Below are 20,076 nucleotides of genomic sequence, written 5' to 3'. Positions count from 1 at the left end.
AGAATGAATTTTCCTAGTTGCTGTTTTTAATTTGAAGTCATGGGTGCAATTTCACAACACTTCTCATGCCTTTGGAGAGTACAAATCACATGCTAAAATTTCTATTTCTTCCTAGATTTTCAGAAAAATCAGTGACTTCCTTGCTTTGAATCCCAAATACTATGTCCCAATGTCTAAAGTGTTATAAGAATCTTAGAAGTTACCTGGCTGAGGTAGTATTCTCTCTTCTTAGGAAATCCTGTTATCATTTTGACCCAGCCATGAGTGGGGTAGATATTTCAGAGTTTGGAATGGACATGTCACTGGCAACAGCACTGTTGTTCATCCAACAGGGTGCTGTCATTTTTTTCCCTTAAAACTAAGTAAATGTAATCCTGCTTAAGACTTAAACATTCATTAGTAACTGAAATAGCTAAGAATCAGGGAGCCATTGTGTCCGATACAGCTCTGTAGTCTCCAACTCTGAGGCTAAAAGCTTTGTTGAGATGTTCTGTTGGTGTTTGAGATTAAAGTTTGGATGACACAAAGCCATCCATGTCACCATAAGAGATAAGGACCTGGAGATCCTGGTGGACAACAAACTGTCCCTGAGTCAGCAGTGTTCCCTGGGGGTCCAGAAGGCCAATGATGTCCTGGGATACATTAAGAAGAGCATTCTTATCAGGGCAAGGGATCTGATCCTGCCCCTTCACTCAGTCTGCATCTGGAATGCTGTGTCCAGTCCTGGGCTCTTCAGCACATAACAGACATGGAGCTCCTGAGTGAGTCCAGCAGGGAGGGCAATGAAGATGACTGGGAGACTGGAACATCTCTGATGAGGCAAGGCTGGGGAAGCTGGGCCTATTCAGCTTTGTGAAGAGACAGCTGAGAGGGGACCTCATCAATGTGTATAAGTATCTAAAAGATGAGTTCCAAGAAGATGAAACCAGGCCCTGCTCCATGGTGCTGAACAATATCAAGAGAGGCAATGGGTGGAAACTGGTGCACAAGAAGCTCCTCCTGAACCTGAGGAAGAACTTCTTTACTGTGTGAGTGACTGAGCAGTGGAACACATTGCCTGGAGAGGTTGTAGATTTTCCCTCACTGGGAATGGCTTTAAACTGGAGATATTCAAGAACTGTCTGGATGCAATCCTGGGCCATGTGCTCTAGTATGACCCTGGTGGAGCAGGGAGGTTAGACCAGATGACCCACTGCAATCCTTTTCCTCCTGAAGCATTCTGTGATTCTGTGAAGCTGTGAAGCTGTATTGTGCAGTTGACACAAAGGAAGGAAGGAAGGAAAGCCATCCAAAAGGACTCGGACAAGCTTGAGAATTGGACCCATGAGAATCTAATGAGATTCAGAAAGTCCAAGTGCAAGGTGCTGCACCTGGATTGAGACAATCTGAGAGCAGGCCTGTGGAGGACATGGGGGATCTGTTGGACGAGAGGCAGTACATGAGCCAAGAGTGTGTGCTCACAGCCCAGAAAGGCAGTTGCGTCCTAGGCTGCATCCAAAGCAGTGTGGCCAGCAGGATGAAGAAGGTGAGTCTCCCCCTCTACTCTGTTCTTGTGAGACCCCAACCTGGAGTGCAGCATCCAGTTCTGGGGTCCCAGCACAAGAAAGACATGGTCCTGTTGGAATGAGTTCAAAGGAAGGCTACTAAGATGATCAGAGAGCTTGAGAACCTTTCCTATGAAGGCAGTCAGAGAGCTGGGATTGTTCAGCCTAGAGAAGAGAAGGCTTCGGGGAGAACACCTTATAGCACCTTCCAGTACTTAGAGAGCTGGAGCCGGACTTTTTACAAGGGCATGTAGTGATGGAACAAGAGTGAATAGCTTTAAACTCACAGAGAGCAGGCTTAGATTGAGTGTTAGAAGGAAATTCTTTCCGACAATAGGGAGTTCCTGACACAGATTCCCCAAACAAGTTCTGGTTGCCCAGTACATGGAAGAGGTCAAGGCCAGGTTGGGACTTTGAGTAACATGGTCTAGTGGAAGGTGTCCCTGACCACAGCAGGGGGGTTGGAACTAGATGATCTTTAAGGTCCTTTCCAACCCAAGCCATTCCATGAGTCTATGATTTTTTTAAAATGCATTTAAGGAGCCTTTTCTTGTAGTCTAAGTTCTAAGACCTCAGAGAATGTTGGGTCTGTGCAAGACTTTCTGCTTCCATGTCCATTGGGAATCTATGCATTGTCTATATGTTTTGGTTTTGTTTTTTTTTTTGTAATTACTGATGCATGAGAGCAAGGATAGGAAGAAAATATGTGGCACAGTGCCAGAAATACAAGGATTTCTTACACTGTAGTAAGGACATAAAAATTGTGCAATAACTAAAAGGTGGGACCGAAGCCATTCTGGCTCCTTCTCAATAAATCTTCATTTACATCTTAAGGACTACTTTTTATTTTTATTTATTTTAATTAAATTACATTAGTTTTTTATTGTATCTCAACTCTTGACTTCAAAGAGTTTGTGGTTGATTGTTTTTAAAATTTATCTAAAATCTTATTGAAGCATTTGCACTGTATGACATTTGACGACTCAAAGTTTTTATCTTAGAAAGAAAAATATTTAATCTTTATTTTACTTAATAGAAAAGGCAGAGCAGAAAAAAGTAGGAAAGAAAATAAAAGGAGGAGAGAAAGAAAAAGGCAAATCTACAGGCAAGTTGGGAAAAGCCCAAGGCCTTCAGGACTTAACTGAAAGTAAGTCCTTTTGTTTTGAAGAGAAATACAGACAGGAGTTATATGTAAAGCAAAAGTCTTTGCTTTAATTTTGTTTTGAACTTAACTGGGGGGAGTTTGTATTTACTTTTGGTTTTGTTTAAATTGTAGTTATTTATAGCTCACATTACACACTGAAGTCATTCTAACCTAATCTGCAACATAGATTAAAAATAGTATATTGCAGTACTTTGTTTTAGTGGCCAACTGTCTTACAGTTGTTCTGTGTTTAAAAAACAGCAATCCTTCCTCTTTTGTAGTTTATTTGTTCAATATCTACTTTATACACAAAACTGCAATTGGAAAAAGCAGGAATGCTTCTTTGTTGAAGGGCAGGGGAGCCGGGGGGGGGGGGGGGGGGGGGGAAGAACTGTTTGTTAGAATTCATTCCATGATGTAAATCTAAATTTTTTTTTAATCTTTGTCCAGGAAATACATAGTGGTGAACTTGATTCCTGTATTGATATATTCATAACAGCATAAAAATTAATTATTAAGAATTAATTAAATTCTTGCTTTGTGCATTTATATTTAATGCTAAAAACAAACAAACAAACAAAAAACCACAAGAAAATACATTTAAAAAAAATCAAAAGTAAATACTAATCAGACAGCTAAACAATCAACCAAGATATTTCAAATTTATTAGCATAAACTATAGAAGAGTTTCACAAATGTACAATAAGCTTATATGCTCTTGACTTTGCTTATGTTTGGATACATTTGGCATTTCCATGTGACTAGCAGCAAAAACCACTTATTAACTTGAATGATTTGCAGTTGCAAATCAGTAGGTGAGAATAGGTAGAACATCTTCCTAAGGGAAATAACTGCAAAGTAAAAATGAAATTTACTACATAAATGGTATTCCTGCTTCTTGATTTGAATCCTGATTAAAATTAGAAATTTAAATAATTTTAAACTGCACCAAACCAAGATTATGGTTTGTCTTCAGCAAATATATTTATTTAAACTCCTACCTTACATACCACTAAATGAGTCAAACAGCGGTAAATTTTAGAATACATTGCAGGAATGTAGTTTGCTTTAGTGCAGCAGGTGTGGAATAAGAAAATAAGGTGTTTCATGTGAATATAAGTACAGTGACTGACTAGTACTCAAGCATGTGATGGAGAAAAGAAAGCAAAGGGGAAGCAAAAGGATCTAAGATATGTATTCTAGAAAGTGTGCAAAAGGAGTGAAAGAGCATTTAAAAAAAAGAGGCAGTGCTTCCATATGAAAAGTGACATGATATTTAGATCTTTATCCTGCCACTTATTGCACAGTTTATGCTTTTTTGTGAAAGACAGATAGTGTCCTGTGAAGAGGTTATTCAGAAAGATTATTAATTCAGGTCTCAAGTACACAGATCAGAGAAATCTTTTATCCTAAGTTTGAACCAAAAAAGACTTTTGGAGAAGAGTAAGAGCTAGGTATCCCTATAGTAGCAGAACAAATTTAAAATTATTAGACTGAAAGGAAAAAAAAAAGGAATTGAAGTTTGAAATAATACTGAATTATGATGCATTTTTGTTGTGAGAGTGTAGCCAAAAGAGGGAAATTTTGCAGGCTTTATGAGACACATGGTCTCTGTAGACTGGCCCAGGACAGTAGAACCATTGTTGTGCATAAAATAACATCACAAACGAGGTCTTGATTCAAAGTCAGACTGCAGAGGCAGTAGTTGTAAAAAGTTCCTGAATTGTTCTGGTAGAGTTTTGTAACAGTGAAACAGTGGCTTTACTTAATATAGCAACATTTTTTTCTTTTTGTTTTTTTCTTTTCTTTTTTTTTTCATTTTAAGTGATTTGAAAAGTGGTTCATTCCCATCATGATAAAAGTGCTTATTTTCCAGCTGCAAGCTTACACTCTACCTGTTGACTGTTGATTTCAAGGAAAGTTTTCTTCTTTGTGATAAATATGGACTATTTCTAAAGAGATATTCAACTGCTCCAGATGTTACTTATATTTGAATTTTAAAATGGCAAAGCCTTCTGTATTCATTGCATTGTATATTCATGACCTTTTTATTCATGACACATTGAAGTACCAGTTACTGCTAATTACTTGGCAACTTCTCTTACAGGCTTTTGATTTTGTGTGGGCTATAATGTTGTCATGGATTGATGCTGTCTGGCAGCTAAGCCACCACCCATCCACCTGGTCACTCTCCACAGTGGGATGGGGCAGAGAATGAGGACTGAACCCTTTGCTCAACCCAGTGTTCTTGCTGGGGTGGTGGAGTGAGAAACGGAGGATTTATTGGTGTGTGAGCTCAGCTCAGCTGTCACTGACATACTGGTGTGTTTCCCCCAGCATTTTGGTGATGTATCTAAAACAGCACCACAAGGGCTGCCCTGATGAAAGCTCAATCCCAGCCAGATCCAATACAAACATATGCAGTTATGAACCACTTGCACAGTCAGACCAACGCCTGCTGCACCCCACAAACACAGTATGATCATCGAAGCATTGAACTTGTTTCACTATTCATCCAGTTGTGTGGATCCAGCTGAATAAAAAACCCTTGAAATGGTCAGTCTGAACTCTTCCTGAGAGCAACCAATTTTGTCTTTGATAAAGGACTTATCTGAATGACTTTGATCTGACTTTATCAGTCAGCCAGTCTTTGAGAAGTTCTGGTAGACAATTCATGTGTTCCTACTGATCCATTTTAGTATACAAATCTGTACTTATCCACTCAGCAGCTTTTTCTTCTGGTAGCAACGCTTTCATGCTTAGGGTATCCCCCTGTTTTATGAGCAGTTTTTACACTGAAATTATAAGAAATGATATGATATGATATGATATGATATGATATGATATGATATGATATGAGATAAGGTACTGTGAGGTAAGAGTCCAGAGTGATGCAAGGTCCCCAGGCAGGTGTGAAGGAGAGCTGCTTTATGGTAAAAAACAGGCCTTTTTTGTGCAGTCAGGCCTTTATCACTTACATACTTTTAAATCATAACAAACATAATTCAACCAACCACCATACACCATGATGTGAACACGTTATGGTGACATACCTTGCTTTTCTGCCTCTAATTCAGCTGAGTCACTTTCCCATAGTCCTTTTCTGCTTAGCTGCAGTACCAGACCTGAGCCATGATTTTACAAGGCCTTCCCTTTTTAAGGTTTTACCTATATGCAAAAAGGTAGTCAATCACCTTGTTCCTATAAAGAATCACCACTTGGCTTGTATTTCGGTTTCCAAACTACTGAGTTTCTAATAACTTCTGAACTGCTGGAAAGGGAATGCTATTCCATTTGAAAGGTCATTAGCTGGGAATTTGGGAGTTTCTTCTAAAAATCAGCCATGTATTTTGCTCATCTCATTGTGCCTTGATACAAATTCTGTATTTAAAGACAATATTTTCTATGTCACAGAAGTGTTGAGATTATTATTATACTTGGAAGTTTTTGAACTCAAGTAGATCTGTAATCATCAGAGGCAATGAGATAAATCTCACATAACTGTAACATTCTTATAAATTTTCTTTTACCTATTCAAGAGTTTTCATTTACAAGATGGATTGAAGCCTAATGTTTTGGTTTTCAAGTGCATATCATCATTCTATGATATTTATGTCAATTCTGAAGAGCACACAGGTTATTTTTCTGAAAACTCAAAACTTCCAATATACAAAGCTAATCCAATATGCAGAGTTAACATCTGAGCTGCAGACCTGATGGTCAGGATATTGAAAGCCAACTGATGTGTTTTCATAGAATGGTCTGGGTTGGAAGCAACCTTAAAGATCATCTAGTTTCAACCCTCTGCCATGGGCAGGGATGCCTTCCACTAAGCCAGAGTTCTCAGAGGCCCCCCATGCAACTTAGCCTGGAACACATCCAGGGATGGGGGATCCACAGTTTCTCTGAGCAACCTATTCTGGTGCTTCAACATCCTCACAATTAAGAACTTTCTTTCTAAGCCTGCCCTCTTTCAGAGGGGTCAGTTAGAACAATTGCCCCTTGTTCTATCACTCCATGGCCTCAAGAATCGCTCTTAAGCTTTCTTGTAAGCTCCTCTTTAGATACTGGAAGGCTACTCTAAGATCTCCATGGAGCCTTCTCCAATCCAGGCTGAACAACAAAAACTTTTTCAGCCCTTCTTCATAGGAGAGATTCTCCAGCCCTCAGATCCAGACCCACTTTTGTGGTCTTCATCTGCCATCATTAGTCCTTGGAAAATTATACTACACCATCAACTCTTGTTTGATAGATAAATATTTAAAAGAAACATTAAGAGTGAGAAAATTCTTTGCAAGTCATATGTAAAACATATAATAAACAAATAAAAATTGTTAAGATCTATTAAAAGAAACAGTTTTAATTCCTGACCTTTTTTTTAAGTGATTGGATATGTATTTTGCATCAATCAATTAAAATCTTACTTTCCCTTCACAAAGGGACGGAAGCATTTTTTTGGGTTGTTAGCGCTCATTCTCTGTAAGTGAATTTGCAAAGCTGCAAGTGCAAAACATAAGTACCTATACGGATTCAGAATTTTTTAACAAAGCAGGGCAGAATTCCTATATTCACACTGATGGATAGAAATAATAGGCTTTGCTGAATCTGTTTTGTTGTACTGTGTATTATAAAATTTTTAATCTAATAATGCAATTTTATCAAGCTATCAGTTTGAACTAGTTTCCCCAAATACTGAATCCACACTAACCATCATTAAACTTGGTGCCAAATAATTTGCATACCTCATCCTCATTTTTTGTACAATGAAAAAAGATCAAATAATATGCAATTTTTAAAGCTACTGGCATAATGTGCTAGTATTGTTATAGTATTATTAAAGTATATATGATGTGCCTGGTTAATAATTTGCATGCTCTAATAATTTGTTCATTGCTCTTTATTGTCTGCCCTGCAGACATTTTATTTCACAACCCATCTGGACTAAATATGACAGCTTTACATTCCACTTGGTATTTGATTAAATACTTTTATTTCAGAAATACTTCCCACATGCAATGAGATTGGTATGCCTTGTGAAACATAATGTTCTGTAAATGTGCAGGACAACATAGCTAATATTGCTGTGTTTGTAACATATCAGATATATTGGTAAGTATTGAGATTAACGTTAATCATAGCCTTGCTTTTGAGCAAGTTGAAACCCACAACTAACACAAGAGCTGTGATTAACATGGGAATCACAAGCATGCAGTGAGAAAAACTAAGAGTCCATTGGAAAGTAACACTTACTTGCCTTTAGCTTATATTTAATTGGATAATTGAATTCCTGGAAGAATATTTCAGATGCAAAGATATTATACTTTGAGAATAAAATGTGCATACCCTCTAAATAAATAGATTTTAGGTCTGATAAATCATATTTTCCAGACACTTGCCTATTTATATGCAGATAGCTTTGTTTTATTTAATTCCACAGAAAATACCTATTCTCAGTGCAACTTCCAGTTGAATATTTATTAGACATAGAAAGCAATTATCCTGTATTTGAGGTTAAGCTGAAGGGAACAATGACAGATACAGATAATTTTACTGGAATGTTAGATGAGAATAGAATCAGAGAAACATTTAGGTTTGAAAAGATTTCTAAGTTCATTAAATCCAGCTGTTAACCTGTACTGAAAGCCCACCACTAAACCATGTTCCTCAGTGCCACATATACATATAGTTTAAATACTTCCTGGAATGATGGCTCAACCACTTCCTTGGATAGCCTGTTCCAATGATAAACTCCTTCTGTGAAGAAATTTTTTCCTAAAAAACATTCTACTGAAAAACAGATGTCACAACCTTGTCTCCAAATTTTCTGAGATGACTAAGGAAAAGTAGAGAGAAATAGATACCTTTCTTTTTGGGATGTCTTTTTGTTTAAACCAGAAATGTATATTTCAAGTATTATGTTTTAGACTTTTAATTTCCCTTCAGCATGAATGAACTGACTATCAGACATCTTTGTTTTCTCTTCATGATTCAGGAGTTAGCAGTGGCTTCTTTCACAGATAAGAGTAGGAGATGATCGTGTGGTTGCCTAGTGCAACAGATTTCTGGGGTTAACAAAGTGAATGTGCCCCTGTTTCTATTCCTTGTCTATATCAGAATTACAGGCAAACAATTCTATAAGGTATGTGGGATAAGAGCTTCATACTTTTTGAGGCAGCCATCATTACCTCCATTTTTTCATCTGCTTGACAGACGTGAGAGCAGCTACCCAGGTTTACAGGCTTAGAGTTAGGGTTATTGTTTGTGAAATTACTTATCTCTATCTCCATATCCCTCCCTTGGCAGCAATGGCCAGAGCTCTGGCTTTGGATCCTTTTGTTGGCAAGATCAAATTTTACCTTCACTGGTGAGAAGCATTTAACTAGTACTGACCAATCAGAATGGTTTTACTTCATCTACACAGATTTTGTTTATTGTTTTCTTTATGCTAGTATCTACCATTTTTAAAATTTGAAATAAAAAAAAATGTTGAAAGCTACCTCTGACCTGTCATATTTTTAAATTGTATTTTATGTTACTAATTTATGAAAAAGAAGTAAAATATGCAAATGCTGACGATTTAAATGACGTGGTTTTTTCTGTCCATGGTTTCTATTCAAAGTGCATTACAATGAGCTCTTCTTTTGAATAAAATAACAGTCAGACAAAGAAAATAGTAATAAAAATAGGGCAGAGAAAGCACAATAATTTAGTGTGAGCTACAGCTACATTTTTTACTATTTTCCTTCTTCTAAAGCACGTTGATGTTTTCTGTGCAGAATCACCCACACCACCCGAGCCAGAAATGGTGGCGTACGCTGGCTGCATTCCGCTGCACTTGTTTGAAGAGGACATTTTTTCATTAACACGAATGGTGAGATCTGTGCTCTCAGGACAGGAAAACATTACTTATTTTGTTATCGGAGTGTTTCATTTTGTTGCAACAATGTTGTAACTAAAAGAATACAATTAGCACAGTGGAACAGTCACTAGATGATGACTGTCAGTTAAATTTATATTTTGGTACTTTTGTGTTCTGAACATGCATTTTCCTGCCAAAGCCTGCTGATTTTACTCAGCTTTCCTCCACTTTCCTCAGGATCCCAGAAGCTGAAGACTCCTGGGAGAGTCCACTAGATGTGGACTAGAATACGTATCATGATGAGATACTTCTGAATGGAAAGTCTCATTATTTTAAGGGCTACTTGAAAAACATGAATTTTAATTTTTTTAAGACTGCAGTTAAGATTCCCTGATATGCATTTTCCAGTATGTTGCTTGTTGTTAGAGCATGTTATAGAAATACCATGTTTATATCAATTTCTGTCATTAGTGTTGTAACTGGTAAAAGCAGCTGGAAAAAAGTGTAGCCCTTAATGCAGTTGGGGTAAAAACAACAGTTAGATTTCCATTTAGTCACTCACACTCCTTAGAAAGCTTTTTATAATGCCAGAACAGGCTTTCTTGAATTGATTATTAACTAGGCTTCCTTTTTTTTTTTGTACCTTTAAATTACATCTATCATAGTTAGATCATTACATTTTAAGCTGCCTTCTCAGGAAACTGGTAAGCTTCATAAAGTAAAGAAATGTATAGAAATGTTTTCCAGGTGTTACGCTTTAGTGCACTTAATTCTTGCACTATTTTCTTTTTAAAAATTGTGCTGTGTATTTTAGGCAACTTTGTAGATTAACTTGTTATCTGTGATATTGTTTTAATTTATTTTAATGTAAGGTCTCAGTCAATATTGTCTCTTTGCTAATAATAAGTAATGCTAGTCATCAAAAAGCAAAGTGGAAGCAGGGACATGGGCTTGTATCTTTCCTGCCACCTTAACACCCTGAGTCTCAAACTTGACTACAGTCTGTTGGGATATAGAGATTACTGAAAAAGAGGTATGGCAGACCAAATAGGATGAGACAGATGAATCTATATGTCTAAACTAGTTTTTTAGTAAAGACTTGACAGAGAAATGGAAGTGGACAGAAGTTAAATATAGAAGTGTAGAAGATTTCTTATGGATAAAAACCCCACCATATTCAAGGGCTGACAAAAACTACACTGATTGAAATAAAGTCTAGAAAATGAATTCACTGGGATAAGAGTTGCTCCCTAAACTTGGAGAAAATTTTGTCATTGACTGCAGTTGTGCCAGAATTTCCCTCACAAATTTTTGCAGTAGCCCTTTTAGCTTTACTTTCTAGTGTGGATTTCCTTGGATTGTTGTGGCTTGAATTTGTCTTAGCTTGCTCAAATAAAATGAAAAAAAAAATCAGTAATTGAGTCATACAAGTCTGTAGTGTACTCAATAGCAGCTAAATTCTCCTTTATGACACCTAACTGGTTATATTCAAAATCTGTTGCAATCTTGGAGGTTTTAACTGGCATTTTTAATTTAAATTGTTCCCCACTCTTCAACTAACTGACAACCACAACATTCTTCTCTACAGAGCTCATAAACACAGAACCAAAGGAACATTTTAAAATTAGTAGAAGCAATCAGAGACTTGCTGATTAGTATGGTAAAGAAATAAGTTATCAGTGATTTATTTAGCATGTAAAAGAAAGTGTGCTTTTAAAATTAAAATTATGTACAAATCTTCTAACAGAACTTTCAGCTGTGATGTTAAGTACTAGACCATTATTATTTAGTGGGAAGAGCACCACTCGATGTCCACATCTAAAATTCCTCTTAAGTCTGTTCCTAAGGGCTTCGGTATATAGGTCAACTGAAGTGTCTTTATTGTGTTTTATAAATGAGCCATCAAATAAAAAGCCTAGCTTTAGTGTTGTGTTGATTCAAAGCAATACATTACAAAGTTTTTACAAATTATCTAAAAGAACAATTGATTTTAGAATTTTAACAATCTATAAACTCAGTATGGAGTAAGGACTTTTTCTCCCAGAAAGTGTTTTAAAGGATTATTATTTAAAATAAAATATCATGCCTATTGTTTTCTTACATATTCATTCTCTTCACTTGTAGGTTATGGTTATATAAATAAGTTAAAGAAGTGATGAATCTATTATAAAAAGTAAAATACATATAAATACTTCTAAGTGTACTTTTGGTGCTGAATGTCAAATTCTAATCAGCATGTTTTTGGATAGTCTTGCCAGATGGACTATATTAATTTCATTTTTTATAAAAGCTATTAAATTCCTTTGTGTGCATACTATTCTTGTTTGTAAGACAGATATGAAGAGAAAGAAGATCTGACCCTGTCAGGTTATCCTTCCATGTTTTGTAGGCTGATTCTTCAGAGAAGATGAGGCAATATGGGCTTTCCCATATACATAGCCATCCTGTCCTGATCACTAGAACAAGGTCCTGTCCTCTGGTAACACCTCCAGAACCACCAACACTTCCTCCTTGGAAGCTTTTCCGTACAAAACAGGAAGTTGTTGTGACATGTGAACCCCCAGGTTTGTCTACTAAAAACTCCAAAATAAATCTGTAATTACATTTTAATTAGTTCAGGACCACACTTATGATCTGTTAGCTTAATTTCAATTGAACTCAATTTTGTATTACTTCCTCTTAGCCATATTTCCTACATGCTTTAAGAAGTGTCTTAATTTATGTTGAAAAAAGCACTCTAGTGGAGCAAATGAAGAGGGGATGTTATCAAAATAACACAGAAGCTCTCTGATGCAGAGCCATGAAAGCTTCTGAACACCTTTTAAAAATTTAAACTATGTGACTAGTCCTGCTACATCAACTCACAGGTTTAGAGTAATTTTTTTCTAGGGTTGTCTGTACTGCAAAATGGAGTTAGATGCATGATATGAGATAGCTTGAGTGTGAAAGTGTTGCAGGCAGGTTAGCAAAGTATACTGGGATAAGAAATAAAGGAAATTGGCAAAGGCAAAAAGTGCTGCCATAGTTGTTTTGAGCTACCCTGGACAACCTTGCATATAAGTTGGCATAATTTAATACTTTGCAGGCTGAGGAACAGAGTGTAATGCATTTATTTTTTCATTATATGTCACCTAGAACCTTCCCTGTGTTTTCTGTTTCATTCAAGTGCATGGGATGATACCTGGAAAATTATTTAGGGGTGACAAGTCCCCATTGGAAATTATTTCTCAACATTAATAGTATTAATCACTTTTATGAATGCAAATATTTAACAAGTTGCTTTTTTCCCAGAGCCTGTGGTAGAGAAACCTGAAAAATTTGTTGAGATTGCTAGCCTATTTTTTAAATACAAATTGGATATTATCAAAATACCAACGGACATGTAAGTATATAATGTAGTTTCAGCATTAGCATTGTGAAAGTGCACTGTGAAAGTGCAATGGCTTATCTTTACCTGTGTCACAGGGAAAAACTGCTCAGACCATTTCTGAAGTACATCAGGACAAAGCACTCTGTTCATGTATTGGTGTCATGTAATTAAGGAGCTATCAGTGAACTGTACATTTGGGATCCATATTGGCAGTACAACAGCTAAGTTTGTATACTGGACACTTACAAAGTGCTAATAAACACCTAAGAACTTCTGAACACCTTCCTGTAGCTAATCCCAAGATGTTCTAATCAGGCACACAGGTGCATACATACACAATTATGTTCACCCTCCAGTCTTTGAGGCTTGCAAACAACTCCTGTTTTGGGAGTGCAGCACACACTTCCTGTTGGAGATGCAAATCTCTGGGCTTAGCTTTTCTCCCTACAATCTGCTCATGTCTGCACTGCTGAGAAAGTATCCCAGGGAGTGGACATCCACACTTGTCACATCCAGGACAGACAGTCCCCTAGGTAGATGGACACTTCTCAGGACTTGTGACATTGGAGGACGGGGAGTGCTGTCAGGTAAAGACACATTGCCAGATTCTCTACCCAGTGGGTCCAAGGATGTAGAATTTTTGCTAGATTACTTCTGCCAGAAATAAGAATATTCTTTGAAGTATTTCAAATTTTTCTTCAAACTACTGGTCTTTTTTAATTCTAACATATAACAAGGAAATAATTGACTAGCCAGTCAGTATTTTCCTGGGCATCCCAAGTTTGATATGGAACACTTAATGTTTATGAATAAAAGAGGCTGTTCTCTGTTCATGATTGTTACAGTAGGCCTGAGAGTGCAGGTGAAAAAGCTCATGGTCAAAACACAGCTTTGTATAAATGCCTTGTGTTAAAGACTGTTTGGAAGTCCTATAAACCCTAGAGAACTAAAGTCTTTATATAGGGTGTCTTAGAAAAGTTTCAGAAATTGTTGTATACATGACTTCTAGTCAATATTCCATGCTCAGCATAATACTTGCTCCCTGATGAGAAAAGAAAGATTACCATAAAATGTATCAGAGCTGTGTGCTTTTCCCTGGGACACACTGCATAATGCACTTCTGTCAGGCTTCAGCTTATGATGTGAACATTCAGACAAGTTCTAGAATTATTCATCCTGTCTCTCTTATTCTGATTGAGCTTCTGTCATGAAGAATTGAACGTGTCTTGTACCCAGTGTATTGGATTATGGAGGATATGCCTTTTCTTGAGACTTGAGTCCAACAATAGGTTGTAAATTGTTGGAGATCTGTATATTTTCTTAGGGTGTGTACACCTTTTGTGTAGTACATCTCTAATAAACTAACTAAATTTGTTTAGTTTTGTCTAACTAAAACACTACATATGTGGCAGGTTCTACATTTTGATCATCATAATTCAACAGACATAATAAACCAGTTGATATTTTAAATTTTTATTTGAACAGCGGCATTTTTCCATGGATGACATGACCTTGGAATATTCTGGGAATGTAATGTTTTGCTGGTACAGTTGCATTTCATTAGTTAAAGGTACTTAAATTACTGCTTGTTTTCAAACAGCAGGAGTAGAAATATATTATAATGCTCTAAGCAATTAACAGGCTATCAAAGTAATGAGAGATTTGATACTGAAGATGTTGAAGTATTTGCACTTTAGCAGATTTTATATTGTTTTTTCACATTTGATAGATTGTTTCATGGTCAACTTACCCCATTTGGGGAAGGATAGTTTATTTAATGTGCTAATTTTCCATGACAATTTGCTACTTTAATCTTTGTAATTTAATTAACAGGTAGTAGCCAAAAAATATATAGCAGGTATTAATATTTCATTCAAGCAATATAGCTGTGTAAATAAGATAAGGGACTTAGAAACACAGTTGGGACTGAAAGTTTTTAATCTCTTCCTTTTCTTATATTAAATTATTTTGAAACACTTAAAGGGAAAATAATTTTGACTGTTACTGCAAAAGATCTTGATCTTTCATTATCTCAGTCCTTAGAAAGGGGGCTAGATAACACATGCTTAGATTTTAATTTGTTCTTTATTGCTGTAATAGCACAATTACACGCTTAAGTCTAATTAGCATGTTTGCAAAATTGTTTTGGTCTTGTTCTTCTCGTTCTTCACTTAACAAGTAAAGAGTTACTTATATTTCCTTCAGTTTTTACTCCTGCCTCCAGTGAAGTCAGCAACAGAGCCTTCTTTTGCTAGTACCAGAATAGGCCTGCACAGGTTTCCTTGGTTATCCTGTGTTTTAGGGGTCTGGTAGCTATGGAGACCCATTTTGAGGGAAAAGAAAAAAATTATTCTGACACAAAACAAACGTTTTGTGTCATTAAAGTAGTGTTTTTAGACGTCCATTAAAGTAGTGTTTTTTCTTGTCTAGGGGTCATAGTAATTTATTCATTTCTGTTTAAATTTATTCATAGTAATTTATTCACTTCTGACATTATCATCTAGTTTTCAGCTGGCTTGGGTTTTGCTTTTTTGAGGGTTAGTTAAGAGGTCTTTCTATCATAGGTTTGTGTGTAGTTTCAAGCCAGTAATGGCAAGAAATATATGAAGATATGGATTCTGTGCTGCCCTAGGAATCTTTCAAAATAAAGGAGACACAAATTATTTTGACAAAATTCTGTTAAGAATAGTTATGAAGACTGTCATTTGAAAGAAAATGCATGGATTAAAGTGTTTGCGTTCTCTTTTATTATATAGCCGCTTTTCACAGTCTGCCCTCAAAAAAGGATTTCATTCTATGTCCCATCTCACTTCTGTTACTGAAACTGATGAAAACGAAAGTGACAGTAATGGGGATATGAATCAAAATGGGAGACACTCAAATGCGGAAGATTATTCTCAGGTAATAATATTTCTGTTTTTTAAACTTGACCTAGTTTTATATTACAAAGGAGAGGGAAAGATAAAATAAAACTATTTAGTACTGAAATACATGTTTTCAAAGACGTTGCAGAAAGCTTTTTCCTTTGCTATTTAACTAACTTCCCTTCCCTTTCCACTTTATAGTCATATTGATGTGTATTGATTGGGAAATCTTTCTTAGTGCCTTTTCTTCAACTTTCTTTTTTATGATTTTTCCTCACATTATGAAAGTTCTATTGCTAACACTGTCTTGGTTTCACTCTTCAAAATCCTTCTGATAGTAGTATTTTAAGAAGATAATCTGCAGTGTTTTAAATAAATATTACTTTATATTATGAATAGTTTATTTTGACTGCAGAGCAAGATGTACCTAGGCATGTGACTACAAAAATGTAAACTTTATTAACACGTCTAAGAATGGCATCCTATTTAAGACTGAATGGAAGGACATCTTGGTAAGCCAGAAGCTTAGGCTTCCTGTGTAACTCTGTGAGGGAATGACATTCCTCCAAACAGGTTCATTGGATGCAGCACTGACTACAAGCTGGCTCAAACCACCCAAGTCAACGCTAGTTACTAGGTAGAAGTCTCCACTTTAATTTTCCAAGATAGATAAGATTAATCTTACATAAGTTTAATGAAACATTACCAGGATCACTTTGGAAAGTTGTAATAACTGATTTTTGTAATATTTTTTTGTTGTTTCTGTTTTTAAATGGAATGTGTATTGTGGTGGTTTGACAGGAAATGTGTTTTTTGGGATGCTGTGTTTTTGGCCAATGGATATTCAGACTTTAATATTGGCATTTAACCTGGCCATTGGGACATGGACACGCCTCTGAGAACACAGGGTTAAAAGCAGAGCTCTCCCTTGGGAGGGTCCTCTTGGGCTTCCGGCGGGAAAGAGTTCGGGTCTCTGCCCCGGCCCAGCTGCTGGCTGGGCAGGGGGAGGGGAAAAGCCATGTGGCCGGGAGAGGTAGGCCTGAGCCCGGGGGTGGAAGGGTGGAAGAGAGAAAGAGAGAGAGAGACACCGGGAGCCATCGGGCAGCCCCCCCTGAGAGACAGAGAGAGAGAGAGAAAGAGCCGCTGCCTGAGACTGTGACCTTGAGACTGGATAAACATGGGCCTGTGCCGGCAGCACGGCTGGGACGGAGAAGAGGGGGGGGTTCAGCCGGCCGCTTGTAGGAGCTTTTAACCCCTTTTTGGAAAATGAGAACTTTACAGAACATTGACCTCTCCTAGAAGATAGAGTGGAAGATGAGGAAGGAAATGTGCAAGTGTGAGAGAGGTCTGGGTGAGTGAGAGATAGAAGAGTAGAGAAGAATCCTAGTGGGAAGAGATGATGGAGTGGCTTTTGCTGGACTCTTTTTGTAAAGCCATGGACAGAACCATGTTCCTTGTGATACAGAGACTGCATTCTAGGGGGAGGCAATGGCCACAGAACCAAGAGGGTTCAGTGTTGATGCCCCCCGGCCCCAGGGGGTGAAAAAATATGGGGGGGACAGGTGTCCCAAAGGAGAGATTGTGGGGATAGGTGTCCCAAAGGAGAGACTGTGCCTTTTTTGGATCAGGACAAAGCCTCCTTAAAAAGACAACCCTAGAAGCAGCTCTGGTCCGTGTTCAGTGGTGAGAGCACTGGACATGAAAGGAAGAGGTCACGACGGCAGATGTACTCCGGGCGGTGCCACAAGTGACACAGGAACACATGAGGCTTTGATTGTGTTTCCAGGGGAAGCCCATGGTACAAGAAGGACTCCTCTCCTCTTGATGAACTGAGGATTGATTGTCCAAAAGGTGGTGCTGGACCAAGAGTTGGTGATTTGGGGAATAGATGTATTGTATTGGAAATTTGGTGGGGGGAGGAGGAAATGTATTTGTAAGGTTTTCATTTTCCCTGTGTGTGTTCCTTTTATCTATAGTTGTAGAGTAGTTAATAAAGTTCTAGTTCTTTTTTTTTCCCTAAGTAAGAGCCTGCTTTGCTTATTCCTGGTCACATCTCACAGCAGAAACCAGGGAGAAGGTATTTTCATGGGGGCACTGGCATTGTGCCAGTGTTAAACCATGACATGTATATGCTACCATAGTCTGCTTTTAGATAAATCTTTAAGAAAATGCTCCTTCTAATATTTAAATTTTACATGCTTAACACAGAAAGAATGATACTTTCAAAGACTTTCTGAACAATACATTTCATGAAAAAATATTTCATATAGGGAAATAGTGGGCAACATAGAGAAATAAAGAAACTCAATATGACAGTGCCAACATCTCTTCATTTTCATTCTGACTGCAGCAAACACTACTCAGAAGACCATTTGATAGCATTTCTCTTTTGGCTTTAAATTTTTAAATTCATGGGAGGTAATTTTCTATGTAATTTTTGGAGTGTCTATTTATATTTCCTCTGTAGAGTACCCTCATACCATTTTTATATTTCAGATCTATATGTATGCTGTGTGTTTCGATAATGTACGTGTGTGGTTATCATTAGTGGATTTAATGATTTTAAAATAAGGCAATTCTGCAGTGAAGAAGAATGCTTTACAATAGAACATATCTATGACCTGTGATTCTGTGGTATATTTAGCTCTTCAGTATTTTGTGTGCATTTTATAAAGAATAGCCTAATTAGTATTTCAATAGTATTTTACTTTTAAAAGTATTTTTAATAATGGCATCATATAAAAATCCTTACAAAAAGCAGCAGGGTAAAAAGGAGCTGTAAGTATGTCTTGGTTTGGAATAAATTTGGAAGAAAACCTCTGAAATGAGGTACCTCTAGAAACAAATTCAAGCGGCCCCTCCTCCCCACCAGTGTGGGAAAGATTTCCTTGGAGAAAAGTGGAAAAACCTGTTTATTTTAACAAGCAAAGTATTCACAAATATGAAAAAAATTAATAATATTGAACAATGGAACCACTTGCTGTTCTGAAGAGATGGCAAATTAAGAAAGTCCTTTTTGCTGTCTGTAGCTCATCTTGCTCAGTCTCTTTTCAGTCTCTCCTGCTCTGGAACATGCTGTGTCCCAGGCCTCAGTGGGACATAGTGTGAGCATCCAATATCTTTTCTAAATTTGCAGTCCAAAACCAGTTTGAACAGTTCCAAAAAAAATCAAAACAAAACCATGCTACAGTGCAAAAAACCTCTCTGCTTCAGCTAGCAAAAAAACTAACTAAAAGCAAAATAAAGTTCTTTCTCACTGTCCATGCTGCAAGCAACACACACCAAAAGAAAGAATGTGAACCAACAAGTGCAATTTCTGCAAATTCTGTGCTTCTTCTCCCCCTTCTTCACTCTCAGAACCAATCTTAAAAGTGCGAAATCTAATATCCAACATAAACAGGACAGATGATTAGAAATAAAAGTCTCATAAAATCACATTAAAGCAAAGTAGCATCTTATAGCATATAATAATTATTGTTTTCATTACTTCAGTCTCTAGGTGTAGAAATATAGATTTGGCTAGTTGCAAATTAATAGAAGTTTATGTGCTGGAAGCATCAAAGGAGTGTGAAACATCCCTTAGATTTTCTCCCCTAGTCCAAGAGTGATTTAGAAGGATGATCTATTACAGTAGGACATGCAGTCAAGGAGACACAAGCACAAGTATGAAAATACATGATAAAACTGGAATGGTTGGAAGAAGACATGGATGTGATGTAGGCAGGGCAATCTGATTCAGACATGGAATGTAAGAAGTTATGAACAGCTAATTGACTTGCACATGAACTTTACTTTTGCCTCAATTTTAAACCTCAGTTGAAAAATTCTATGTCTGTTAATAGCTAGAGTATGCAAGGAGAACTTCATTTTTACAGATTAGAAAAGAAAGTGGTTTTTAACTTGGAGGGCAATCTCCTTTTTTTCACATATTAAATCTTTTCATCAACAAAATTATGTGGATACCTCTCGCAAATACATAAAGGATGAGCTTGCTTTCTGTAGTTTTTAAACTTGAGATAATAATATATACTTTTTAAAAACAAATCAATTAGTGATTAAAAAAGCAAACACTGAAAGAGAAACTTTGATATTCCGAATTCACTTTATTATTACTAATTTTTAGAATTTTGTATTGCAACATACTGAATGTGAATAGCTTTGTCTCCATTTTAAACTGTGTGATTACTAGTCAGGAGACATCAGCTTTAAAACCTTTGATACAGATTTGGTAAATCTTTGGGATACAGCAGTTCTATGCTTTAAGCTGACTGAAATTCTGTCACCTGCTGTGCCAG

General features: G+C 36.8%; 1 protein-coding gene across 2 annotated transcripts in view; it reads left to right on the top strand.

Moving 5' to 3' along the window:
- The window catches only part of ADGB (androglobin), a 98,901-nt gene that overhangs the window by 26,178 nt on the left and 52,647 nt on the right, over window positions 1-20,076 (top strand). Inside the window, exons 9-13 of one of the 2 annotated variants that reach the window (XM_071433136.1) lie at window positions 2,581-2,691; window positions 9,465-9,559; window positions 11,937-12,111; window positions 12,839-12,929; window positions 15,674-15,818. In XM_071433136.1, the coding sequence (XP_071289237.1) occupies window positions 2,581-2,691; window positions 9,465-9,559; window positions 11,937-12,111; window positions 12,839-12,929; window positions 15,674-15,818 (617 nt within the window). The remainder of the gene's footprint in view (window positions 1-2,580; window positions 2,692-9,464; window positions 9,560-11,936; window positions 12,112-12,838; window positions 12,930-15,673; window positions 15,819-20,076) is intronic. The other variant, XM_071433144.1, reaches the window with a different exon arrangement.

The sequence above is a fragment of the Agelaius tricolor genome, unplaced genomic scaffold, assembly GCF_023055355.1.
Source record: "Agelaius tricolor isolate 1412-34295 unplaced genomic scaffold, bAgeTri1.0.p SCAF_1, whole genome shotgun sequence".
Taxonomy (NCBI): Eukaryota; Metazoa; Chordata; class Aves; order Passeriformes; family Icteridae; genus Agelaius; species Agelaius tricolor.
The sequence above is the reverse complement of the archived record's forward strand: the minus strand, read 5'-3'. Positions and strand labels throughout refer to the sequence as shown.